Source organism: Trachurus trachurus, assembly GCF_905171665.1.
Source record: "Trachurus trachurus genome assembly, chromosome: 9".
Classification (NCBI taxonomy): domain Eukaryota; kingdom Metazoa; phylum Chordata; class Actinopteri; order Carangiformes; family Carangidae; genus Trachurus; species Trachurus trachurus.
In genome coordinates, this window is record NC_139895.1 from 16,072,906 (window position 1) to 16,100,587 (window position 27,682).

The 27,682-nt window shown below is 43.4% G+C and overlaps 1 protein-coding gene across 1 annotated transcript; it reads right to left on the minus strand.

Annotated features, from left to right (window-relative positions):
- Window positions 1-210: 210 nt before the first annotated feature.
- Window positions 211-23,514, minus strand: LOC310991689 (protein crumbs homolog 2-like; the record flags this gene model as incomplete). Its single annotated transcript, XM_083979559.1, has 13 exons — window positions 23,390-23,514; window positions 17,689-18,384; window positions 16,883-17,078; window positions 14,068-14,207; window positions 13,442-13,627; window positions 13,251-13,364; window positions 8,875-9,828; window positions 6,372-6,913; window positions 4,809-4,974; window positions 3,195-4,056; window positions 2,417-2,533; window positions 2,129-2,255; window positions 211-432 (listed from the first exon to the last, which is right to left on the minus strand). Exons 1-13 carry the CDS (start codon window positions 23,457-23,459, stop codon window positions 211-213), a joined length of 4,392 nt encoding a protein of 1,463 aa, XP_083835685.1. The 5' UTR covers window positions 23,460-23,514.
- Between the last annotated feature and the right edge of the window lie 4,168 nt (window positions 23,515-27,682).

Genomic DNA, 27,682 nt, shown 5'->3' on the forward strand with positions numbered 1-27,682 from the left:
AAGAAGGCGTTGGTCTTCACCTGCGCGCCTCAGACGTTTCAATGTCAGTAGTAGTTCCAGACAGACAATCAGTCGTTGACCTTTCCTCCATCGTTTCCCTGCAGGGCTGGAAAGCATAGCAGTGTGACACTGCAGAGTGCATGTTCTCTAGGCCCTGTAGTCAGATGCACTGACTGGATGCAAAGCTGAGAGGCAGGGCTGCAGCGGGGCTTAGATCAACCTCTCTTCTGGGGGGACTTTGAGGACACTGCCCATCTCCAGCCTGGCACCAGCTACCTCCTGTGAGCTGGGACTGTACGTGCCCTCTGACTGACGCTTCTTCCGAGCCGTCATGATGAGGAAGAACACCACCAGGATGGCCAGTAACATACACAGGGTTGTTAGAGGGATGGTCACCGCCAGCCAGGGAACCCTCTCCTTATGCTCCTCTTTCTGCAAGCACACAGAGCGTTAAGTCAAGAGTTGTTCAAGACAATCAGTCAATAGGAAGTTGTTCATATGTGAAATTTTAGTCCGGATGTTTCATAACAAATTTTTTAAAAGAGGTCACATATTTTAGGGGAATTTCTGCTGAACATCTGGGAATAGTTGGCGTTTTGACACTCTTTGGATTTGCATTGGTAAAGATTTAAGAGGTGTCACATAATGTAACAATGAAGATTAGCATGCCTAAAAAGGATTCTTAAAACAAATCAAAAAAGTGGTGTACCATCAAACTATATTACTTTCATTAATATGACTAATATGCATAGCATTTATAAAGAAGTGACCCTAGAACATACAGGGTCAGTGTGCAGGATTTCAAAGGATGTATGATTAGAGATGGAACATAATAATAATACAAAGTCACCACTAGATGTCACTAAATCCTTCACGGTGAACTTTAAATGCAAACACTGGTTTCATGTGTTGTCTTTTTGCACTCTTTGCTTTACATCAGACACACTGATCTAACTAAATCTGAATAATAAACCATATTTTCCTTCCTTTTCTCTTATAAATGCAGATGTAAAACTTATTAAAGAAAATTGAATTTAAGCCCACTCTGGGTCATAAAATTAGTGTAATAACTCATCTTTCAGACGTTGTAGGCCAAACTTTGTGCAAAATTCTATTTTTGAGTAAATCCGGGATAAAAGTGTGTATTTTTTTTTCTCGCATTGGACAATGTAGGCTCACGGATTATACGTCAGCCTGTACACGATTCACCAGCCACTGATATTGGATCCGTAATCCGTCATTCAAACGTCTGAGACACACACACACACACGGAGCTCGGGCTCGCCCCAAGCTTTGAATATCCCGCCCGCTTGATAACGACCAATCAAATTTGTTTTCCTTACTCGGGTAAACTCGTGTTGCAGCTCGTGACAACTCGGCGCGACAAACAGGACAAACTGCCATTTCTGTACACCTTTAAAGCACTGGAACAGGGCATCACACTATTATATTAACAGAAATGAATGCTATTTTTCTACCCCATGTGCTTTAAACCAGATTTCTCCACGTGTTGTTTATTATCTATAGATCACGGGCTAACATTTTATAATACAGTAAGTACACACTATAAGGCATTAGTAAAGCATTAAATACTGAATTCATCATTTGTAACACATGAATACTTATTAGTATGTAGTTATAAACACAGTAAAAATGTTTTACTCACAGGGTTAGGGTTAAGCATTCATTGTATTTATAAACTACATACTGATGAGTATTCATGCTTTATAAATGAAGAATTCAGTATCTATTAATGCTTAACTAATGCTTAATATGGGGCGGTGCGTGGCGCAGTGGTTAAGGCGGCCGCCCCATGTAGAGGCTACAGTCCTCAACGCAGGCGTCCCCGGTTCGTACATTTCCTGCATGTCATTCCCCCTCTCTGCCTCCCCCTTTCCTGTCTATCTCACTATGCACTATCAAATAAAGGCAAAAACGCCAAAAAATATACTTATAATAAAAAACTAATGCTTAATAGTGTGTACTTATTATGTACAAGTGTTATCGATCACAGTTCTGTGGCAGCCTCAAGGAAACCACGTATTCTGGCTGATACTGATACGACACATGCTGTGACAGTGAATGAACACAGCATCAGTGTTGGTGAAAAGACTTGTCTGTCACTTACGTTGCTCTCACACTGTGTGCCGCTGAAGCCCTGCACACACACACACTGGAAACGGTTGAGTCTGTCCAGACAGGTGGCGCCGTTGAGACAAGGGTTGGACTCACATTCGTCTATTTCTGCCTCGCACCTGAAACACATCAGTGGGGTTTAAACACAACGCTGACTGACAGAGCTGACGCTCACACACCGGCGCTCCTCTGACCTTTACTCTTGGCTAGAGCTCAGACACACTTTCTCCTCGACCGCAGGTGTGTGGCGAGAAGTGTGTGTACCATATGTTGCTCTCACCTGGCACCGGTGTATCCAGGTCTGCAGGTGCAGTTTCCTCCAGAGCTGCCTCCTATACACACTCCTCCATTAAGACATTCTGTCTTTGCGTCACATGCCACTGGAGGAAAACGCCACCTGAACACACATGAACATGTTCTCCATTACAATCAACACTTGTTCTCATTAGGATTAATAGGAACATCAAACTCAAACTAATGTTAACACAACAGCCCTATAAGACATCCCTGAAGCTGCTATCTGTATGGAAGTGCTTTGTTATGACATCACAAAGTGACATAAATCCTGGCAGCTGGTTTTAAGGCTCGGCTTAATACAGACTGTTGACTGTGGCTTTGATACTTTAACAGTATAAGTATAGAACCTTGACCTGCTTTGTAATCACAATACAAATAGACATCTATACTGTATAAGACCTATAAACACGTCTTTCCTGATTCCTTAATGAAATTAATGACAAAATTAGGTGTCGTCACATCTAAACAACCTGCTTGCTGGGTACAAATTCCACGTCTGTAGTTTGTAGCACACAACTTTTGTATTGTAAAGTATTTTTCAGAAAGTCCAAGCAAAACAATTAAAGTAATCTCTTATGTATCATATAATCTACCACTATTCATCCACTATCCCTAAAGTTTATCAAAAGAAGTTACCGCCATCCAAAGGATTCATGGGTAAAACAATAACAGGTTGTACTTGAACATCTGGAATTTTTTAACATTTTTTCAAACCAAAAAATGTGTGAGGGTTGCAGAGAAATGGGATGGTGTGTACTCACTGGCAGCGTTTTCCAATATATCCAGGTGGACACAAGCATGTGTGAGTTTCCATCATCTCCACGCAGCTACCTCCATTCACACAGATGAACTCCTGACAGTTGTCCAGCTCCTCCTGACAGTCCTTCCCTGCGTATCCAGGTTCACAATCACACTGGTAATCTGCCAGGAGGTCTTTACATGTCCCGTAGACACACGGGCCAGAGGAGCACTCGTTTATCTCTCTCTCACACAGCTCCCCCTCCCATCCGGCGCTGCAGCTGCAGTTGAATTCATAAAACTGGTCCAGGCATTCACCCTGGTTGAGACACGGCTGGGAATCACAGATGGGTGCACCCTGGCATCCTACGATTGGCTCATGTCCACCAAGTCTGGAAAACCGGCTCACCTGAGGGGCTTCTGGCACTTTAATGAGCGGCAGGTAGACTCCACCCACTCTGATCTCCCCTAAACATCCAGTGTATTTCTCAGCTATTCGGATTTTAGTATCATTGAGGAAGTTGAGGTTGCCGCCGACGCCCAAACTGCCACCCGCTCTCTGCCCGTCCACAGTGAGGCGCCAGCGGGACACTGACTGTGTGGGGTCCACCATGGTCAGCTGGATGTGGTGCCACGCGCCATCTGCAATGGTCCTGTCGCTTGTGAAGGCCAGCAGCTCCGTGCTCGGTCCGCTGTCCAGTTTGACCAGCAGGGTGGAGTTGAGCAGACCCAGACAGAAGACCTCGTCCATGTTCTTGGCCTGCAGCAGGATCCCGTCCTCATCACGTGTCCGTAGATCCATGGTGACGGTGGTCACAGGGCTCAGCAGGGAGCCGTTGGCGAAATACTGCAGAGAGTTGTCCTGGAAGATGGCTTCAGTCAAACCTGTGGGAGGAGAAGATGGTGTGAGTCAACTAACCAATGAATGTTACTTCAGTATGACCTTATGTAGCTAATGGGCCTCAGACTGAGTTTTACTGGAGTTTGTTTTTCTGACCTCTGCAGGTATTCTCCATGTAACCCATCCATATAATTATTCACAGAAATCAGTTCTCTTGTTGTGGTTTTCGGTGAATCAGAAGGAGATTTGTCTATTCTGGCAAAACAGCCCTGATGATGTTTCTTCAGTTTGGACTTTAATACTCCAGTCAGGGGTGGACTGAAAAAATAATTCAGGACAGGACTTAAACTCCACCACTCTTCAGTTGTTTCTTTCTTTCTCTTTCTTTTTATCTTTGCTTTTGACCAGTGAGGTGAGTGAGGTTAACACCTTGTTAAAGCTACCTGCCAAGAGGAAATATAATCCTAAAAGCCAGAATGCCACCAAAATTCAAAAACTATCTACCTGATTGTTAATTAGGAAAGAGGTTAAAGACAATTAATGTGTCTTTTTTCTGTGGCCTATTACTGAATTTACTGCAGCCTGGTACTGATCCATGGAGGTCATGGACTTCCCACTCTCTGTTGTATTAAGAAGCTTTTCCTTTGGTGTCTGAGGTTAGATGACCAGTCGGAGACTTTTCAAGACTGTGAGTCTAATTAAAGAAGTCAGAGAATAACAAAATAAACACGACCTTACCTCACTGCTCTGCCTCGATTAAAAGAGATAATCGCTAGTGAAGGATTACTGTACTCACACTCATAACCGTCGTGCAGGTCCACGCAGCGGACGCCATCAAAACACGGGTTGTCAACGCACCACAGTCGTGTCTCGCACAGTCGGCCCGAGTAGTTAATGGAGCAGTCGCACTTGAAGTCATTCCAGGTGACCTGACACTGTCCACCGTTGAAACAGGGCTCATCCTGTGCACAGACAAACACAGATGGATGGATTACATGATCACTTGTAAAAATCTGTCACCTGATGTGACCGCAGGGTTTAAAGCTGCACAGAGGACTGAGCGCTAACTTGTGGATCAAAGGGATTCAAAGCCTGAACAATGTTATTAAGAATGAGGCATTACAGACAGTACAGCCCTGCTATCACACAGCTCTGAAAGGTGTTAACACAATTAGCACGAGTTCAGTGTTAGACACACAGACACACACAGGATAAGCACTGAGCTTTTCATTAAAACTGGACATTACACAGTTTTGCCAATATCTAACATGTTGAATATGATGCAGCCTGCTTTATTACGTACAGTAATGTAGCCAAGCCATAGTAATGTCAGTTGGTCAGTGCGCCTCTGGTTTAGACCCTAGTGGATAAAAACCAGTGGTTCTAATGGTAATCCCATAAATAAACATCTAGTGCCACCATCACTTCAGACCACTCACATCAAGTAATTTCATATTGAACTTAAATTTCCCTCGTTCTCTCAGAGAATTAGACAATTTACCCATACCATTAAAATATGATTACAGACTTCAATATTTATTTGATAGAACAATTCAGATGTTACAGCAGACCCCAGGCCTGTAGCAGCATAGATAATTTGTGACATGCTTTAGGAAAGATACACTAAAATCATCTAATTAACTTAAAAACGGACAGTATTATTCATCTATGTGATAATATTTATCAAAGAGTAGTTGAGTTTTGTTTTGTGTAGAATAGAGAGCCTAACCTCGAGTCAAAATTGGCACAATTGATCTATTTTGGTGTTGATGATAAACAGAACAGGTAAATATAATATAAGTCCATGAGAGGCTAATGAAATAATCACTTACAGGGCTCTTAGGATCTTGTCTTCTTCTTACCTCTTGTACTAAGAAGCTTTTCTTTTGATGTCAGTGAGGGTCTGTCGTTGGCATGTTGTTGATATCATTAAAAAAATTAAATAACCTTCCCCTTGTGTCTTAAAATGATTAACTATTTGTCACTATGGGACAGAATTCTCTATTTTGAACTGAAATGTTGAAACACACTGTGGACAGCCCTGTTGTAATTTGGCTGCTTCACTGGAGGACAGCTACAGTAACTTGTTACAACTGTCTCCAGCCTGGCGGCCATGGCAGGACATCATGTGCTGGACACACTGACCTGAACACATGCTCATCCTGTCATTTAGAATTAAATGAAACAATGATTCAAACACAGTAAGATCTAATTCATCTTTTCATTGCCCATTTTATGCAATGTCTTACAATGATTTAAATCAGTTTATAAATTATTAATAAACCATTTATAAATCTAGAGTGGTATAAAGTGGTACTTTGTCGTCTATTCTGTTAGTGAGTGAATATATTTCTCTTACCTTGCAGGTGTCATCACTGTGACATCCTGTCAGCACGTTCTCCTCTGTGTCGGCCGGGTAAACCTCCACCGTCTCTGGATGATCTTCAGCAGCCAGATGCTTGTGGTCCAGCCGAATGTCCTGCAGGCAGCCCTTGAAGTTTCCTCCCCAGGCGTTCATGCTGCTGCCCACAGGGAGCCCTCCAACACATACCACATCCCCCGCCTCTACACTCACGTTCCCTAAGGCGCGATGGTTCCCAGCTTTGGGGAAGACGACATGGCCGTTGTGTACCTTAACAGTGACCAAATTGTTGTTGCCATCAGTGACAAACGTGGCCTCTGACAGCAGAGTGGTGTGAGGGCTGTAAATAGCAACAGTGCCTTCCTTCAGGTAGATAGTCAGGTAGGGGTCGCCGTCGCGGCTGAGCTGCAGAATCAGACCGTTGTGTTTGAGGGACCGCATCAAAAAGGAAATGCTGAAGTTGTTTCCGTGGCTTTCCAGGATGTTGTAAGCAGAGTAGCTGGTGGTGTTCTCACGGCCAAATGTCCAGGATGGGTACTCTGTGGTGGAAGACAGGAGCACAAGCTTGTCAGTATCTCATCCCAGCAGCACACAGTTTTAATGAAGTATCAAGTTACATTTATGAGGAATCCTGTGGTCTTTTTGGTTTGATCTCTCACAAAGATCCAGTGAGTGACATTATGTGATGTGTGAGCCAGTGTTTTGATGATGTTTTACCCACAGTAATCACAACAAAGTCTGCAGTTTGCCCTGACTCCACACATTCAGATTATTGCTTTCTCATCAATGTTTCTAGCAGCAGCGAGCCTTTTTTTTTTTTTTTTTTTTAACTGTGCACAACCTGCCCAGCACCGAATAAGCCAACTGTGACTTTGCATTGGAAACAAAGCTACCACCAGATACTTTAAAAAATGATTTACACTAGAGTATTAAAAAAATATATATAATTGTCTATGTACATTTGAGCTGAAATGACCACTTGCTCACAGGTGAGACATGAAGCAAAATGATTAAATACTCCATTATGGGAAAGTGCTGGAGAATCAGTTTGGGTTTGTGAACAATAACTGTGGCTGCGGTGAATCTTCCTCGACTGAGATTGAAACACTAGTAGCATCTAAATGTATTTCACTGCTTGAATCACACAATACAAGGTCACTGCAAACAGTAATAACACTGGTTTCATATGTACTTCAGTACTGCACCGCACTGACCGCATGCAGAGACAATGTTACAATTTGCTGGTTTTGCATGTTTCTCTCTGAATTAATTTATGTAGCATTAATCACTGATGTAAGTAAAGAAGCTCAGACTTTGTTTCATCCAGCTTAGTCTAAAGCAGGGGTCTCCAACTGGGGGCTCCCAGTAGCTCAGCCCCTTGTTTCAAAGTAGCTGAAGGGAGTGGGTTATGGTCTGTGGAAACCATGGGTGTGTGTGCTTCGAACACTAAACAACACAACTTCACTAAGAAAATATGTTGGTCCAATGCAACATCAATCTGATACACAGAGAGATCCCTTCCCTCAACCCATTAATCATTATGAGTCAGTTTTTACATCAGCTGTGCAGCTTGGTGTGATAGCGACTCTTCTGATAAGAGAATAGATCTAAACTAAGCTTTCCCGACAATCTAGAAATATGTTGGCACGGATACACTAAGTTACAATGTGAGCTTCAAGTTGCTGAGCTTCATTTTCTTTATTTACACTGAATTAGCTAATTTATTGTTGGTATTTTTTTGTATTTGTTTTTGGCCATTTCACGTCACTATTATTCAATAAAACTGTGAAAGGTGAATGGTTACAGACCAACCCACCTACAGTCACCAGTTGATTAGAAATCATAAAAGACATTCACGGGATGGAAAGACTGACCTTTCTACTGAGATTGAGAAAAGACTTATATTGCGCAAGATAGACAAAATGGAGAAGATAGTTAATGACCCCCCCCCCCCTCATTTTTTTTGGTTTGTCACTTAAACTCTATTTGAAAAGCTAATATAATCTAAATATTACTCTGTAGAAACCCCTGTCGAAAATCCATACACATTGCGTTGAGTATTGATATTGATGAGTATGTCAAGTGCCTGGCCATGATGCTTCCTTTTATTTTGCACTGTGCTGTTGTTATTTTTGTCATAAAAAAGATTTTAAAAAATTTAGTATCAAAAAAAGGGACAAGGAAATGGTACAGGGAGAAGGGGAATGACACAGTCCAGTCTGACTGAACATGACTCAGATTTGAATTCTTTTAAAGCAGTTTTCTGAGACATGAGGAGCTCTCTACCTTTGATTGAAGGTCTCAGGGTAAAATAGGTCAGAGACACCTTCTCTAGTGCTCACTGATTGTGCATTTAATCTGTCATACAGTCCAAAAGCAGGGCCCTGGCTTCAGTGGGAAACAAACATTCTTGGCTGGCTTGAGGATTGGCCACAAGGTCGGGATCCCAACGTTACTACTTTGCTGTGAAGGCTTTAGTGTATTCCTGCAGTGCTCTCACCTTTCTCACAGGTCTCTCCGTAGTAGGGCCGGTGACACTGACATCTGGCACGAACCCACATGTCCACACAGTATCCGCGCTGCATGCAGGGTTCCTCCTGACACCAGTCTGTTTTGCTGCATCCCAGCTCCAAGGCGTGGTTCTCCTCTCTGATGAGGTCCTGAGGCAGAAGCAGCTTACGGTCCACATAAAGGTCTTCCATGCAGCCGATGAAGCCCCTTCCACTGGACATCTGGGCTAAATACTCTTGTGGTGCTCCTCCCACATACAGCTGCTGAAAGGAGCTGGGCTGGAGGAAGAACAGATAGTTGTGGCCCTCGTTCTTCACCCGACACCCGTCCATACAGCCGGGTCCTTTCACAGTCAGAACCAGCCTCTCATCCATGGACACAGAGACCTGGTACCATTCTCCATCATTGACCGAGCCGGGGTAAACCACCTGCAGGACCTTCCCTGCCTTTACCCGAGCCTGGAGGGAGCCGGCGACAAGCTCCAGGGAGACAAACTGCTCCATGGTGCCTCTGTAGTAGAGCACCATGTCAGGCAGAGTGGTCCTGAAGCGAAGCTGCATGTGGAGGCCGTGGTCGTGGTCGTCAGCCTCTCTCTCCGTCCTGTTTTTGGAGACGGGCAGCTGCATGTGGATGTAGCCCTCGGAGTTGAAGGAGAAGGTTGTCGACGTGTTGCAGCGTTCTCCGCTCCAGCCGGGCGGACACAGGCAGGTGTAGCTCTGCTCCCCGTCGTCCGTCAGCACGGGGACACAACCCGCTTCGTGCTGACACTGGTGCTGCTGGCAGCCGACCAGGAGCACGTCACAGTCTCGCCCACCCCACGGCTCCTGACCGGGCTCCGGTGACGGGCAGTGACACCTATAAGCGCTGGCGGCATCTTCGCACGTGGCACCGTTCTGGCACGGGTCACTCTCACACTCGTTGATGTCCACCTCACAGTGGACGCCTGCAAGGGGAGACGCTCAGTCAGTACTATAACAACAATGGCTCACCTTTCAATTCATCAATTATTTTATCACATAAAAAGCAATCAAATGTCAAGGCGAGTGCAGAAAGAGCCTGGAAGGCCAAACTACACAAAATGACATAATAAGGTAGGGTGCTGTGTGCACATTTAGCTACAGATGAACAGGCAGATCGGTTTGAGGCAATGCATGAATATTATTTCCATCAATGTCATTTGCAGAGGAGGAAATGACTGGAGGAAATAGGCTTTCATTAGAAATAACAGGTGAGGTGAATTGGATTTGTGTTCCTTCCTTTGTGCAATTAAACTAGTTAATGTCAAACTAACTGAATCAGTTGGACATTGAAATATCACTCTACTATGCTACTCTCACTATATTACCCGCATAACCTGTGCACACACACACACACACACACACACACACACACACACACACACACACACACACACACACACACACACACACACACACACACACACACACACACACACACACACACACACACACACACACACACACACACACACACACACACACACACACACACACACACAAAACACATTAGGAATTTAGTTTTTCCAAGTCCAGTTTCAAAGGCTTCATGTTACATTAGGAAAAGCCGCACACAGTTACACAGTCGCTGTGCCTGGTGTCTGTGGTCAGAGCCGTCTCATCAAACTGCATTCACCATTAAGCCCTGGCAGCAGCAGTCAACTTGCATTAACATAGTCCTTTAAAATACTCTACACCCGAGGAACCCTAAAGCTGCTCATCCTCTCTCTCTCTCTCTCTCTCTGCCAAGATGTCGCCATTAGTAACACACGAGCGGCGCAACTTTCTTCAAGTGTTATGAAAAAGTGCTGTACCATACTGTACCTGTCAGCCCCCAGGGCCCACAGCAGCAGCAGAGCAGCAGCAGCCGCAGCAGCATCAACCTCCTTCCCCTTCCCTCCATGATCCACTGAGTCAACAGTCAACACACTCCTCACGCTGCAGGGTGGCAGAAGTGATACAGCCAGGTGCTCTCTCTCTCTTTCTCTCTCTCTTTCTCCTTCTATCTATCTATCAATCTGTGTGTCTTGTCTGTGAGTGTCTCTCTCTCCCTCTTAACAGTAGCTTACAAAGCAGAAATGCTGTCACTCCTCCACTTTCCACCAGGCAGACAGGCAGGACTGATTAAAATACAGCCCTGCCCAGTTTTTCTTTACCTCCCTCTTCTCCCTCCTCCATCCATCCCTCCCTCCCTCCCTCCCTCCCTCCCTCACACCCCCTTCTCCTCTCCTGTCTGCAGCCCAGCCCGAGCAGAGTGGTAAGCTTCCAGCCTCCAGCTGGCCTCTGTCAGTGTTTGACAGGAGGAATGAGTGCTGCAGTCTCCTCTGCTGGCCTGTGGATGCCCACTAGTGGCAGGAGAAAACCTGCAGAAGTTGCTGCACATTCAAGTCCTCAGGTGGACCAGGGCCTGATGCAGCTGAATGACAGTCGGCACTGACTTCATTACTCACATTTGATTTATTCCCTACAGCACTTGTATATCTCATTGTCCTCCTTTATAGTGATTAAAGTTATAATCTGCAATTTCCCCACAATAAAATGTATAAAAACATCTGCACCTCTGTTCTAAGAGAAATCTCTTACAGTATTTTAATCATGGTAACAACATGTCATTGGTTGCCTGTCAGTGACATCATATCCTCTACAATTATCTGTCAGTGTTGTGTTTTAGTTTGTTTGTAAATAATTCGACCACAGTCAAAACTTTCTGAACCACTGACACTGAAGGAATCCAAATCAGAAGTGTCTGAGCAACTCCTATGATCCCACATGACTTCACGAGAGACCTCTAGTGGCAGAAGTAACTGATGATCTTGATTTACAAAGTCACAAATATATTAACAGATAAACCTAACATAATATCAAAAATAATAACAATAATTTTCTATCTGAGTTATCAAGTCAAAATGTGTCCAAACTCCTGTTTCAGACCTGTGATCATATCTTTATTTCTTTTACATTTTTATTAAATTCTAAGTTATATAGCTTTGTTGTCTTTTTGTTATGAAGGGTAGACCTCTGCGGACTGATACATGATTGTAGACGATAACGTCATTGACAGGCCACAGAAAGACACATTTGGCAGTCTTAAAGCTGCTGTTAGACATTTTAATGTGGAGAAGCTACAGATTAATGTCATGCTACTGTATGCGTTGTTGACAAAATTAAAAAGCATAGGTTACATCTGTTGTTCATCATGTAATTAGATTCATTTGAGGCAGCCACAATGTTCAGTGTGTTATTTCACTACATTTGCATGACACAATACTGCAATACTATAATAACCTTGAACCAGACATTTTTAATGCAACATGTCCTACATCAGCCTTCCAAAGCTCAGTGGAGTGGTCACAAAGGGGCTCATCTCTGCTGGATTAACAACCAGTGTGGACCCCCTCCTACACATCAACCTGTTGCTCACACGCCATACAAAGGTGATCACACTTTGGGAGTTTTCCTTTATCTTTTCTGGCTGTTGCCTATAGAGACAGATTCATAGTGCAGTTTACCTACAGGATGAATTGCACATAACGTTTTTTTTTAAAAAGCATGTTTTGCATCATCTTTGTCTTTTTTTCATTAGGCTTTAATTAGCCTCCTAAGCAGCTTTACTGTAATCTCCCATCCCCTCAACAAATTTCCGAAGAGACCCCTGTTTAATGCCTGAGATGGATGCCTGACATATGGCACCTTTTATTGGCTTTGTTGTTTTCCATACCATATGCCCCGCCATCCCTCCCTGCCCTACACTGAGGGGGCCTGAACCCCTCGTGGCTAAAACCAGGTCCTGTTCACTGTTCGCTTCTTGTTGTTCTTGACTTTAATTGACTTCCTCACTCCTCAGTCCATGCGTTAGTTTTTCAAGCGTTCAGGTTTTTTAGTGTGGTTCTTCCTGTTTTGAGTGACGAGGAGACAAAGCATCACTAATGAGGGATTAATGCTTTGCCTGGTCATGAGGAATGATCAGCGGGAGGAAGATTAACCCTTTATTGTTTGGCCAAGGAGCAGAAACATGGCGTGAGGGTTACCACTGAGCTACTGAGGACAATCAGCTCTGTTCAGTTCAGCTCAGGTCAGATCAGTTCTTGTCAGGTCAGAGCTTTGGTTTATAATTATAACCATAAAGGTCCTTGAACTATTTTATTAGGCCAGAACATAATCTTTTCCTAAACTATTCAAACTGTGACGGCTGATGTAATGTAATGTGGTTGTTCAGGTAGAAGGAGTTGTAATAGTAGTTTAGAGGATGAGGAGCGACAGGGACAGGACACACCCTGTGGGCTGCCGGTGAGAGAGGATGTTTTGTTAGGTGATAAGAGTATCAGAGCAGATAAGAGGTCCCTCCTACCTGTGAAGCCACTCGGACACACGCAGCGATAAGAGTTGACCAGGTCCTGGCAGCTTCCTCCATGCTGACAAGGAGCAGACTCACACTCGTCCACGTTGACTGAGCAGTTGTCTCCTGAAATGGGAAGAAACTAGTCAGAGAGTCTGTGTCTGGATCTATACTGAAGGTCTCTCTGTTGTGAACTGGCTTACCGGTAAATCCGGGCAGACAGCGGCAGATGAAGCCAGCTGCTTGTTCATACGTGAAATTGGCCGTGTTGAGTTCAGGGAGCGTCCCGTAGTTCACAGTATCTGATCGCTGGAAACACTGGCCGTCATTCTCACAGGGAAGCAGCTCACACTCATCTATATCCACCTCACAGTTATCTCCCTCATAACCTGGACATACATACATACACGTGTTTAAAAGATCAGGTTTGACTTTGTTTTTTCTGTATGTAACATTCAGAAAAATGTAATGTCTCAGTTACATTTATACAATCTGTTCACAAATTGGTCAAAACACACAGAGGGAAGAGTCAAAGTATATGGTTAACTAGAGATGATGTCTGTTCTGATAACACAACTCATCATTTGTGAATTCAGGCATGCAATTACACAAACCAACCTATCAGACGGCACATTTACCAAGCCAAGTGACAGAGCTAACTACCTGGGGGGACTCCATTTTTTCCATAAAATATGTTATAGTATAAATACTACATAAAATATGGATCTTTTATGTAACAGCTTTCTTTGTGTGGGAAACCTCCAGCCACCAGAGGACATCCCTCTCTGTAACTTTATATTAGGTCAAATGTTGAACTGTAGTGTTATACCTGGCCAGCAGAGACAGTTATACTGGTTGACCCCCTCCAGGCAGGTGGCTCCATGTTTGCAGGGGTCAGAGGCGCATTCAGGAATATCCTCCTCACAGTGGTCGCCGACAAAGCCCGTCCCTTCACAGTCACATTCATAGCTGGGGGAAAAAGCAGAGATGCAAATGAGCCTGTCACACTCTGTGATTGCCATAACACTGTGATGAGGAACAGAGATGAGGAAAAACCATGAACAGTCAGCTAAATGTCAGTTACAGGTGAATAACATAGAAGTTAATTTCACTGCTCAAGATAAACCAGATTTAGTTGTTTTGACAGATATATCAACCTGAACGTGTCTCCAATGGTAAAATAAAGCAGATTATATCTTATTTCATTTATTTAATAGTTTATCTGTGATGCAACATCTTAGTATAAAACATACCGTACTCAGGGTTAGGGTTATTAATATAAAAATACTACGTGTACTGAATTAAGCTAACATGTTTTATAGCCTCACCATTCACCATTTATAAGAAAAACGTGATCTCAATTTGAATATTCACAATATTTTCAAACATATTCTGGGAAATTTTTACATAGACAGAAAAAATATTTGCTGAATCATTGTATGAGTAAGTAGGCCTATACAATGTTACAAGTATAAAAGCTCAACACAATTACCATAAAAACATGCTTATTTCAGTAGATTCACACACATAACACAATAATAAAATCAAAGAATCATATGTGACCTTTTCAAGAGGCACTGAAACCATCACTCAGCCACCTTAACTAGTGTGTAGACTATAAGTGTACGGTGTGTAAATGACAGCCCTCATTCCCTCCATCCTCCTCACTCCCTGCTGTTCCAATCGGTTTTGCTACAGTACAGCACCGGGTATTATCAGCACCTCAGCTCTTTAATGACTCATCACAGTGACTGACAGTGGATTAATTCTTATCCCTGGTCAACTTTAATGTGCCAGGCTGACACAACACACTGCTGGATGATACATCGGCTTCACCAGGCTCAGCACGAGAAGGAGAGCTGTAGACAGGTGCAGCAGTAAGCAGCAGATTTCTCACGATAGGATCAGTCAAATATACGTATATGTATGAGTCCAGCCTTATAATTACAACTGAGCTTTTGACCAAATTACACCAAACTTCTCATTATTCACATCACATTATTGTTCCTCAACTTGCATCATATTAACAGACAAAATTAAACCAGTTTAAGATTAAATTACAGTATAAATGCCAGACTAGTTAAAATTTTAATTATCACAATAATAATATCATGATCATAATGACATATACTTATTAATCCATTTAGGGACAATTCAAATTGTCAAGTAGCTTATAAAGCACTGGATACACCCCTGAATAAAGCTATACAACACTTCTGTTGACTGCTTGAGGAATTTTATGTAATTACAAAAAACCCTACTGGCGATACCACGTTGGTGGTACACGTCAGTCACACACACACACACACACACATACACACACATACAGGCACCGGCAGTCAAAGGATAATCGTCTGCGGCTGCAATGTGGCTGCAGTCACACATAACGTGAGTAACAGTGGCGATTATTCTCGTTCACTTCCAGTCTATGAGAGCGAAGGGAAATATATATATCATGGCTAGATGGCGTACATGAGCTGCAGGAAGTGACGTAGAATCGTACCAAATCTTGTCGAGAACTCCCGACTGGTTAAGTTTAGTAAAACTGACTGACATGTAAAATAGGAAAAAAAAAAAAAAAAGTAAGTGAAGCCATTTACTTTTGTTGGTCTAGGCACAGCTAAGTAAAGATTGCATGTTTTCTAGGACATCACTTCCTGCAGCTCATGTACGTCATCTAGCAACAACCGCATCTTGGCGCGGAGTCAACCGAAGGGTCGGCACTTCACAGTCATCAGCTCTACGAGTGGAAACTACCAGACTGCCTCGCCTTAGCTTACCCGGCTAGCGAACTGTCAGCTGATGTACCATAAACCCTCTCCACAGTCTGATGTAATCCACTTTGTTGACAAAGGAGTGAACAATTGCTTGCATGAGGCACTAGCTTGTGCGAAATAACATGTGGCCTGGCGTAGACACCTCCTGGCTTGCCCCGACTCAGGTGATCTGTCACGCCGCCTTAGAGCCATCTTGACTGATCTTTCGGTGTAGAAACCGAGCTCCCCCAGAAAGAACACTTTGCAGGTGTTTGTTGTAGCGGGGCAGATGTCTAACATTGTCTGTCAGTTTTACTGTCGCACATTGACATTTCACACACTTTCCATCCACACACTTTTCCAGTCGTTCCACACGAAAGCACAGAATTTTCACTGAGAGAAGCTGCTGCAAATATTGGATTCGCCACCATGTTCAACGTTACACACAAGACATTTCACCCATAGCACTATTGATAATACTACATTACACTCATAGCACCATTTCCAAGATAATAATGCATTATCTAGGCCAGTAGGCCACGTATAGCAACACATCCCACTCATAACAGCTGTAAAGTGACATCCATGTCCACCTTCAGTCCAATTTCTGCTTTCAGGGAGAACAACACCAATGCAAATGAGTGTATGTCTTATCTTTTTGTCCCTTTCTTTCTTTGGTTGTCTTCCTTCTGCTGAATGACCAGGTTTACAATCCACTTTATGAACTGTTGTCAGCCATGTTTCTACCTGTCTCTGGGAGACTCACGACCCCCCTTTAATGTAGCCTACAGTTTCTGTAGCTTTGTGTAACTGCTCATGCATCAAAAACCCAAATCACTCTACCTACACTAAAGTTGAGTGTGCAAACATGCAGGTGTGTTATCCTACCTGTTGATGCCGTCTATGCACCTGCCCTCATTCAGACAGGGTCCGCTGGCACACTCATCAATGTTGACCTCGCAGTCTTGGCCTTGAAAGCCAACCAGACACTCACACAGGTATGCAGCAACGAAGTCTCTGCAGGTGGCGCCGTTCTGACAGGGTTTCACCTCGCACTCGTCGATCTCCACCTCACAGTTAATCCCTGGTGGGAACAGGCAGAGTGGCAGCGGGCCAAGGAGGTCGGTTACACACCTAATTATCTTAACACACCTACAGATACAACACAATAACGATGTGGCTGCCAGGAGCTCAGCTCCAGACACACAACAGCAGCACTAAAAGCCGCTTAAAGTGAGCCATGAAACCTCTTCTCATGCAAGAAATGAGATAAAAACATCTTACTCTCATGAAATAAAGCCACAATATCTGCTCAGAGAGGGAGTGGCCTCTCTCTGTCTGTGTGCTACTGTTACAAAAAAGCCTGATGGGAGAAATGGCTTTACCTCAAAAATGCCACACAGAGTAAAACATTTTAGTCTCGGGTTGATTGACCTGAGCTAAATGGCTCTGCTTGGCTTTGTTTGTTTGCTTTTACATGAACTGTCGACATTTTAAAGATGTTGTATAGGACAGTAAAGCAAAACAAATGTTCATAATTCATTAATTATTCTTTTCTGTCACCATACATCTAATTACTGTTTTACAGCGAGATCTATATCAATACTATATCAATAAATTGTCAAATAAATTATATTCATTAAACACATCATCACCAAATGTCAATTTATTAGCGATTCTTATGGTGTGTTTACCTTTGAAGCCTGGAGCACAGTCACACTTGTAGTGATCCACTTCATCCAGACATGTGCCGTTGTTCTGACAGGGCCTGGAGGCGCACTCATTGATGTCCAGGTCACAGTGGTATCCTTGAAACCCAGGCACACAGAAACACTGGTAGGCGTCGACCCCGTCTTTACAGATGGCTCCGTTCTGACAGGGCTCAGACTGGCATTCATCAATGTTCTCCTCACAGCTCGTCCCCTGGTACCCGGCGGCACACCGACACTCACAGCCACTGTCGGGGACGTCCACACAGGTGCCACCGTTCTGGCATGTGCCCTCTGAACAAGTGGTCAGATTATCCTGGCAGTCCTCCCCCCCTGATCCAATGGGACAGTGGCAGGAAAATCTGTTGATCGTGTCGACACACAACGACTTGGTGCCGTTGCAGGGGCTGCTTTGACATTCATCTACATCCTCGGTGCAGTTAAGTCCTGTGAAGCCATCTGGGCAGTGGCAGGTGAACTCTTGGGTCCCAGGTTTGCCGGTGCAGTTGGTACAAGGTGCTGTGATACACGGATCAAGGAGCTCATCGCAGTTTTTGCCCATGTACCACACTGGTCCTTGGGGGCACAGGCACACATATTCGCCCAGGTGGTCCAGACAGGTGGCACCGTTGTTACAGGGAGATGAGAGACAGCTGTCAGCTGCCACTGTGCAGAGAAGGCCTGGCAGAAACAAGAGGAACATGTGTCTTGAAAGATGTCTTTTGTACAAGTCTAAACTTCTATGGAGAGTGATAGATCTGCATTTCCTCCAATTCATCCATCCATTGGATAGCTACAGCTTATTTGTGTCCCCAAGCCAAAAGACCTCAAATGCGGAAATCTTATAGTTCATAAGATTTATGGGGTTTTAAGTCCATTTAAATTAAAATAAATTATTCTCAATTATTATTCTCACCTCGTGGAGCACGTACCACATGGACACAGACCTTACTGTAGTGGCCATGGGTTTCAGTCTGACTATTTGCTTCATACCATCCTCTCCTCCTCTGTCTATCTCTCCCAGTCTTAAACCTTACAAAATAACCGAATTATAACATAACATATTCTCTCAACATCTCTCTGTAATTTACCATGAGCAGCGGCTGACTGTATAACCCCTTCCAACCAACTGTAAAGCTTTATATGTTGTAAATAATGTGTGTGTGTCATAATAATAAATTAATAAACAGCTGCTGACTAACACCTGAGTCACTCTTAACTATTGGATACTTATTACTGGCAGATTAAAGTGTCCTAAGCCGAAGCTATGACACTGCAAAAGCAGTGAGCACTAACAAATTTGGTTAAATCAATATATAAAGATAATGGTATATAATTGTTTTTTTGTTTTTACCAAAAGCCTGATTTGTGCACGACAGTGAATGAGCACTTCTACAAGCTGCAGTGAACTGAGCTCTTCTCCTCCCCTGTGATTGGCTGTAGAGCTTACAAACTGGTCTAACTATGACTTCAATGCTTTTTAGGAGCTTACAACCAAGTCGGGTGATGAAGCCCCTCTTTCCTCTAGACTTAGGATCACAGCAGATGGTGTCACGAGTAAACTTATTACATGACTGAGCTGGCAGCTGTCAGTGTTGTCGATGAAGGTTTCACTCATACTGTTAACACACAGCTCAAGGTCTAACAAGTAGATCAGTAGTGACATCAGTAGTGACTTCTTTCTTTTTGTCAATGATTTCCACCAAAAACACTCCGAGTCATCTCCATTAACTTCAACTTAACTTAACTTGAGGATGGATTTAAGCATTGTATAGCATATAATATAAATCCCACTTGTTATAGGAAGATTGCACTCATTCTTTAAAATGTTGCACACTCTGTATTTAGTATTCCTCTGTGTAAACCCTCAGGCAGAGGAATCACATGACAAAACCAACAGTGACTCTGACTTTCTCCCGTCTCTCCACAAACACACAGCACTGTATGGTTATTTGGATAAAGTCATCCGACACAATGGCAGACGATCTGCTCCATCAAGTCAACGACAACAACAACATCCCAGGAACAATGAGTATATTTTCCCCTGCAACACCTCAAGTCGCCGATGCATCCTCTTTAACGCCAACAGTTCCTTTCACATGTGCCTGCTGCTGTCACACCCTTTATCTTTTCTCTTCACATCACTCTCTCACTACCACCACTCTGTGCCTGATAAATCCTGAGAAGCGCTGTGCTGTCTGTGCTTCCTTTGTTTTAATTTGAAAGCTGATTAGACAGACTGTAACAGTGTTAGAAGCCACAGTGCCGTTCACTTGAGTGTATGAATTTATCATGACTATATATTTCCTCATGATTTTTAGTCTTTATGTGAATGGTTGTTAGTTTTATTGTGAGGGCGAGGTAATATTTTAGTTTGTGCAGCAGCTTATTTCATTGCAAATGTAGATGATTCATTTATTTAATTTAGAGGCATTTACAGCTGAGTTTATCCAGAGCCCTCGCTAACACAAAGAGTTCAATACCTGGCTTCCTGAATATCAGGACAGATTTTAAAATACCACAACTGGTCTTGGGCCCAAACACATCGTCTGATCGATTTCATCCAGACCGCTCAGGTCACCTGGGACAGGTACTCAGCTATAGGTACCCAGAACCAGGCAAGGGGCAGCAGATCCTTGTTCCTCTGCTCTAAAACTGTCAGATCATGTGAATAAAAAAATGAAACATCCGTTTTGTGTAGCCTACATTGTTTTTAAATGTTGTTTTAATGTTATCTATTTTGAATGTATCTTTCTGTAAAGTACTTTGAATTTCCTTGTTTCTGAATGGTGCTAAAAATAAACCTGTCTTGCCAGGTCACGTTTTAAAGGATGGTTTTTATTTTCTGTACTGAAAAGTATTTAATACAGTAAATCTCTCATTTTGCTGTGTTTCCTAGAAAAGCTGGATGTTACAGGGTGTCTTCATGTGATGGTAAAGCTGCTTTGTTCTCATCTTTCTCTCTCCTTATCTCAGCCCATGCTGTGAGGTGTCATTGCCTCTGTCTTACATCATCTTTATACATCTCCATCTGTTAGTTCTCACTGAAGTCAGTTATACTTTTTTTCTCCTAGATCCTCCCCATGCAGGACTGACTTGTAAAGCTGAACTCAAGTCAGAATCATGAACTTTAACCTCCACTGCCTGTAATCTCATGAATCCCCTGGACATCGAGGGTCTCACTCACTCTTTGCCCCCGTCATCCAAACCCAATCAACCCCTCACACATTCCTGGAGGCTGATAGCTGCTCCTCCCACGCACAGCCCACCCCCCCTGCCTCATACACCTCATAGATTATTGCCGGACAGGGTTGATCCCTGGCACTGAGTGGTACCAGCATCTCCAGCCAACAATAACACTGAGCAGAGCTGCTGACTGATCAAACCGATGACGCTGTCCAGAGAACCTCTACAAGGATTCACCAAACCTGGTCAGGTGAAGGCTGGATCTCTACAGATAGCAGAATCAAACCATGGCCACGATTAGAATTGATTTAAGACACTTTACATCACATATTCCTTACATTTCCAAGCTGCTTTTCACCTTATGACCGGACATGCTGCACCGAGATCCTTAGGTAAAATTAAAGGCCAGAGGAGATCATGCGCTGAATTTCTGCCCCACTTTAAGTCACTGCTCAACACATACAGCTGCTTTCATGCACAACTTATAAATAGAAAAGTAAAGTTAGGAACACCATCAGCAAACTGTCTTCATCCCTAACATGACTGCATTAACCTAATGCAGAAATATAAAAGTAAATGGCTGCTGTGTTCCCATAAGTGATCCCCGTTACTGAGTTGTTTTTAGAGGTTTTAGGATTTTGTTTGTGTCTTTGTGGGTGCAAGAGGCCGGAGCCGAGAGAGAGAGAGTGTGTTTACACCGTGTCACGACAACAGCGGCACAGAGTCAGTAGAGAGTGACGCTGCGGGGCAGAGGAAGCAGCAGCGCCGTGAATCACAGAGAAAGGGAAGCCTCTGGCTAATGCACAAGTTGAGCTCAGAGGAATTTTATTGATTCACGACAAGAGACTGGCAGCACTGCCTAGATTCAGTATTGTGCCCCGAAGGCTCCACAGCAGTTGGTTACTTTGCTTTAATACCCAAAAGAAAAAAGCACAAATCCTTTGCTGAATCAGTCACACTTCCACTCTGAGTCAGAGACAAATATCCTTTTGTCTCCTGCATCACTCGGGGGGCTAAGATACAGTATGTTAAAGCACCTTCATCATTCAGATTTTTTTTAAATTTTTATTAATGATACTATAGTAGTAAGACTTGCCATTACAGGTGCAATTAACTTTTTTTTTCTTTGGTCCTGATTTAACATTTAAGGGTGAAGCATCCTCCTTTAGTTTTTATATCCACTCGATCAGTTTTATAGCTACTTCTGAGATTTTGGGTCACTGGTTTCGAGAACAAATTCTCTTTACATTAGTCACAGTTTTACACTGAGACCCACACATGCACTTGTCTCCCCTGTGCATCATCTGGTGATGGCAGCCCTCCAGAGGCCCCTGAAGGAGAGGGAGGACAGCTCCTTTGGTATTTTTCCTCTCTCATACAATTCCATTAAAAGCAATAAACCCTGTAGTACTCGAGGGCCCTTTCCCCAATATTCAAACCCTATCCTTGTCATCCTCATCTTCAACACACACGCACTCTTCTTCCTGTTTGTGTTGTCAGCCGCCGTCTGTTTCTTTAAATTCTCAGGCGCTCTCAGTGCCAGGTCTCTTGCCACGCTCCTTAAGACCCCGTCATTCCTCTCTTTCAGAGATGAGACAAAAAAATCTGTGCAACCAGTGCAGCTGGACGCCGAGCTCGTTACCATGGCGATCCCCAACAATGCCACCCACAGCCAATCCCCGCTGCCGGCCCGCCACCTTTTAAATGAGCCTCAGACCCCTTTACATAGACGAAGGTCGCGAGAAAACTGGGTCAAAAGAGTTTCATAAGGTGACTGCCCCCCACCCCACGACCACCACCACCACCACAGCTACCCCTGCCCCCTAATCTAAGACACACCCCGAGACTGGTGCCTCCACATTCATCACACATGAATGAATCAGGAGGAAACCAGCTACTTAAATCCTATCAAATTAGTTCATTATCTGTTACACAGTAGTTTGAGCCAATGCAGCGTCAACACTTGAGACAGTTTTAGCAATCAACCCCATAAAAATCATCAGGATGCACTTTACTTTACTGACACTGACAGAAATAATGATACTGAAGATCCTCTTTGATGGCAGGTCTCTTCTTCTTGTAATCCGTAGCAATAAAAACACATGTTGATTCATCATTTCCTGATAATTTTCTATAGGATGTTTCATGTAAAGAACTAATAACATGAAAACATTTGTTCAATTTATGAATCATCCCATATACGACTGTCTTGGTTACTCTTGCAATCAATAGGAGCTATTGGAACAATATGAAGTATGAAAGTTGAAATGTTTTCCTTGTATTTAGAGCCAAATTCAGTTGTTATTTACAGCAAACTGATTATGAATATTTATTAAAGGAGATGTAGAGCTTCTCAACACAGATATGCACACATAAACATGCCCATGTGCTTCAAACACAAGCAAAGGTCGTAGCTACAGTCAAGAATGAAAAAGTGAATTGTTGGTTTTCACCCCTAACATGTAAAAAAAAATCAGTGAACTAATGTCTGATGACTTACCCAGTTTGAACATCATCACGGTGATCAGCACCGTCCTCTGATATCTGGACCAAACTCTTCCAAAATCCATGTTGAGGTTCAGTCCGCTGGTTTCCAGTCAGAGCACAACGATGCTGTCAGTCCACAGGTTCTCCATCCGGCCCGCCACGGTGCTCCATCCAGGCTGTCCCAACTTAGCTGCTTGGAACGAGGGGCAACACATCCATGCCAGACCACTCTGTATGTGAGTGTGTGTATGTGTGTGTGTGCGTGTGTAAAAATGTGTGTGTTGGAGAGTGAGTGAGTGAGTGAGTATCCCTGGGGACCAAGCTGGGCTGGAGTAAAGCAGAATAATCACCCCAGCAGAGAGGAAAACATGGGACGGACAAGTGGATTCCACTCATCCAGCCGCTGGTCGCACTTGTTGCTCTCACATTACTTTCAATAACTTATACTGACAAATGCACAGCAGCGTTTTTTTTTTAAAGCCTGAGGTTTGGATTTATAAATCCAGACACTGATGCAGATTCATTTTAAGCAAATTAACTAATTCAGCAGCTGTATTTAATATACAGCATGTATTTAGATTTATACAGATGGCAATGAACCCAAATTTAAAGCCACAGACAAAAGAAAAAAAAATGTAGAGAAATTTGATTGGATATTGGTAAGATATCCAATGTCTCATCTGTTGGTATATCAATAATAAAGTCCGATGATATCAGATTTTTGTCAATAATTCAAAACCACTATAATCATCTGAATACTTTTAGGAGCAGGTCCTCGGTGCAGGTCTTGGATCAGTGGACCGTTGCTCCCCACTTCCCTCCGTCTCCACCCCGACATTCTGCAGCGGAGGTGGAGGGGGCTTATCCTGCGCTATCTGGTTGACAGAGGCCTATGTGGCAGCTAGACTAATGCCTCAGTCACCCCCACTCCTACTCCCCACCCCCAATACAAAACCTCAGCCCATCCTCCCCCACCCCCTCCCATGGCCTAAGCCAAGCATAAGGCTCGACCTGCTGCGATCACAACAAAAAAAAAAAGTTTAATTAAACATTTGGTGAGGAGGAGGGAGGGAAGGAGGGGAGAGGAGGGGTTTTTTTTTGGAGGGGGGGGGGGGGGGGGGGGTCGGTCTCTCACTTCAACAGGCGACATGCAAATGTGTAAAGTGGTGACTCACAGCAGCTCCACAGCTTCACATTCCTCAGTGACTGGCTGCTGCTTTCATTAAAGTAGTCACACAATAGAGAAACAGACAAGAGGCTGACAGTGAGTCTCAGCCAGGACAGTCCCACAGAGAGTTGCCTGAGGTCTGTCTGTCTGTCTTTCAGGAGCATGCAGGTTCAACCACACACTATTAGTAGTTTGAATATTATTTTACATATTCACTACATGCTCATCAGAGGGTGGAGTTGCTGCATCCAGAAGCTGTTTGCCAACCAATAAGACATAGAAGAAGCAGCCAAGACCATTGATTATGTTCTTGTTTTTTGGGGTTGTTTTTTGTCTCATGCAGGCTAAATACAGTATCCATTTTATTTACACTTCACATTTACCACTGCTCTGTTCACTCTTGCATAAATAAAACTACACACAGAGCTAAATTACCAGCTAATAAACCCGCAAGTCCTGCTTAACAAATTTTCTTTTTAATTTCAAAAGTGTTTCAGCCTGTGCCTGTGACAGACTTAGCTATGTGTATTAAAAAAAGAGAAACACATTTTACAATATATCCACCTGTTACTATTAGGTGCTGGTCAAGCTTGAACAAAGTAGAATAATTTATATGCGTACAGTCTGGAGGAGATTGTGTTCCCTGTTGTATCCTACTCCCTGTCTTGGTCGCGGTCCTACAGACCTGTCTGAGGTGATTTATTGTGGGGAACCACACACAGACAACACTAAGAACTACTCACCTAAACACTGGAATTCACCAGGGAGAGAAAAATAGAAAATAATTAACCCAAAATACACCAAAATCCCTTAAATTTTTACCCATCCATATATAGTCACTGTCACTGTTAAAGCAGATATCAGCTTCACGGCCGTTTCGGCTAATGCTGCGTTCAAGGCAGGCTTTTGAAACCGTAAGTTACAGCTTCAAGTCACAACTACGACTTGGTAGCGTTCCAGGTAACCCGTAGCTCGTGTTTTTACCATCCTGTTGTCTGTGAAAGTTCCCTATAACGGCCACTCGTAACTTCCGACCCGTGAACTCGTACCAGATCGAACTGGTATGACTTCACAGGAAGGAAAAACACAAAGTACGAGTTTCTTTGAACGCACCATGAGTTAGCAGCCCCCGCCCTTGTCAGGCATCAATTGGTCCTCGTGCTACGTCACCACATTCACGCGCATCCCTTGGCTGCACACACAGCCCTTCATGCCGTTCTCTCTCCTCATTGGATAACACTTGTATCCCACAAGGAAAATTTTCTCCTCGGGTTACAGCAGAGCAGAGTGACGGAGAGACTCGTGTTTAGGCTGAAATACTTCATGTAAGTGATTGCTGACGGAAAATAGGACTATTTAGGACTTATATTAACAAAAACATTCCACTGATATCTGCTTTAAGTTTTGGACATGAGTAATGGATGGTAGAGCGGTGCAGTGGTGCAGTGGGTGGACTATCACCTCACAGAAACAGGGCTCTGGGAAAACCTGCAAAGTCAACACAGTTTGTTCTAAACTATGCGAATGTCAATGATCGCTGGAAGTCCTGCCAGTGTACCCTGCTTTTTGCCCCACTGGTGGGAATCAGCTCGAGTCTCCCCCCCTTTGCCATCACATCTAAACAGGGATAGTTAATGAATGGATGGAGTTAATAGCTCCTGTTCCAGCCTATACTCCCACAGTAATCATATGAACAGATTAATGATTGAAACAAACAATGACGATGATGTAATGGTTGAGGTGACGTGGGGATAAACTGGGGATCTGTTCTCATCACTTCACCAGTCTGTGGTGTCCTCCTTCAATCCAGTTTCATCCAGGGCTCAGACAAGCCATGACAGGGGGTCATCATCATGTCTGTAAACAAATACTGTCCACACTGACAGACAGTAAGACAATCTGTCCCTCAGCTTACACTGGGTCCCATATGGAGCAATGATCTGTGAGTAAACACATATGCAACACAACACACTGTGAAGAAGATGCTCTCTTTTTACTTTCTCTGTGTAAGTTTTTCTGTTGCTTTGTTGAAAATGTTCTATATACATATATTTTATGTATGAGCCAGTAAACAGCTATTGGCTGTGTAGCAATACAAAGCTCCTTAACATTTCAATGAGGCACACTATTGCACCAGGTGAAATGTTTCTCAATCACCATGACCACAAGGTCAGTAGAGCATTAAATGTGGATCAACTTGCCCCTGCAGTTTCCAAGCATTTTGCAAACATTTTGTCAATTTTGATCTTGTTCTGGCATTTGTTTAAATTAGAAAGCTATGAAATATTGCCACCCTCATCTAAGAAAGTACAAAACTCCCCGGTCGAGACATGTACCATCTGATTTAATTGTAATTAAGTCAATTTAAGTTCAAATTATAATAAAAAATGTCCGCACTTAGTTAAACTACTTGTAATCGCTCATGCATGTAGTTCACTTGCTCTGTCTGAGTTTCCACTACAGAGCAGTTAAAGAAGAAGAAACTGTGTTGGTGGTATTTTACAGGCTGTGGGAGGAGCAGCAGATGGCTGTTAATGGGCAGCGAACGCTAACTCCTCCATTGAAGAGTAGGTGACATTTACAACGGTCAATCACTGCACACTGAGCTACATCTATTAACACTCTGACCACAACAGCATCCAAAGAGCTTTTATCCGATGTCCAATACACACAAAAATGAACATAATAGTGTCCTGTATGTTTCAAGTGGGTTAAAAAGTAAACAGTGTTTCCTTGTGTGATGACCTCACATTTCCCCGTTTGATGTTTTACTCCAGGGAAAAATCCCAGAGAAGGTTTACACACCTTCTCTTGATAGAGGAGAGATGGGACTGTTTATAATTTATGAGTCTCCTTATAAACTTCCAGACAGGCGCAGGAGATTTGCTGTGGGTACTCTATCTCGCCCTCTCTCTCTCTCTCTCTCTCTCTCTCTCTCTCTCTCTATCTCCCCCGCACACATTCCCTCCCCTCCACATCTTAACATCCATTCCCGTCTAGCCCCTACACAACAATGGCATCTCAAAAGTCCTCCAATTGCCTTGTGACCCTTAACTTCACCCCTCACTCCCTTTTTCTTTAAAAAAAAAAAAGAAAAAAAAACTCTGGCAACAAAGAATGCTGGCAGAGCTCAGATAG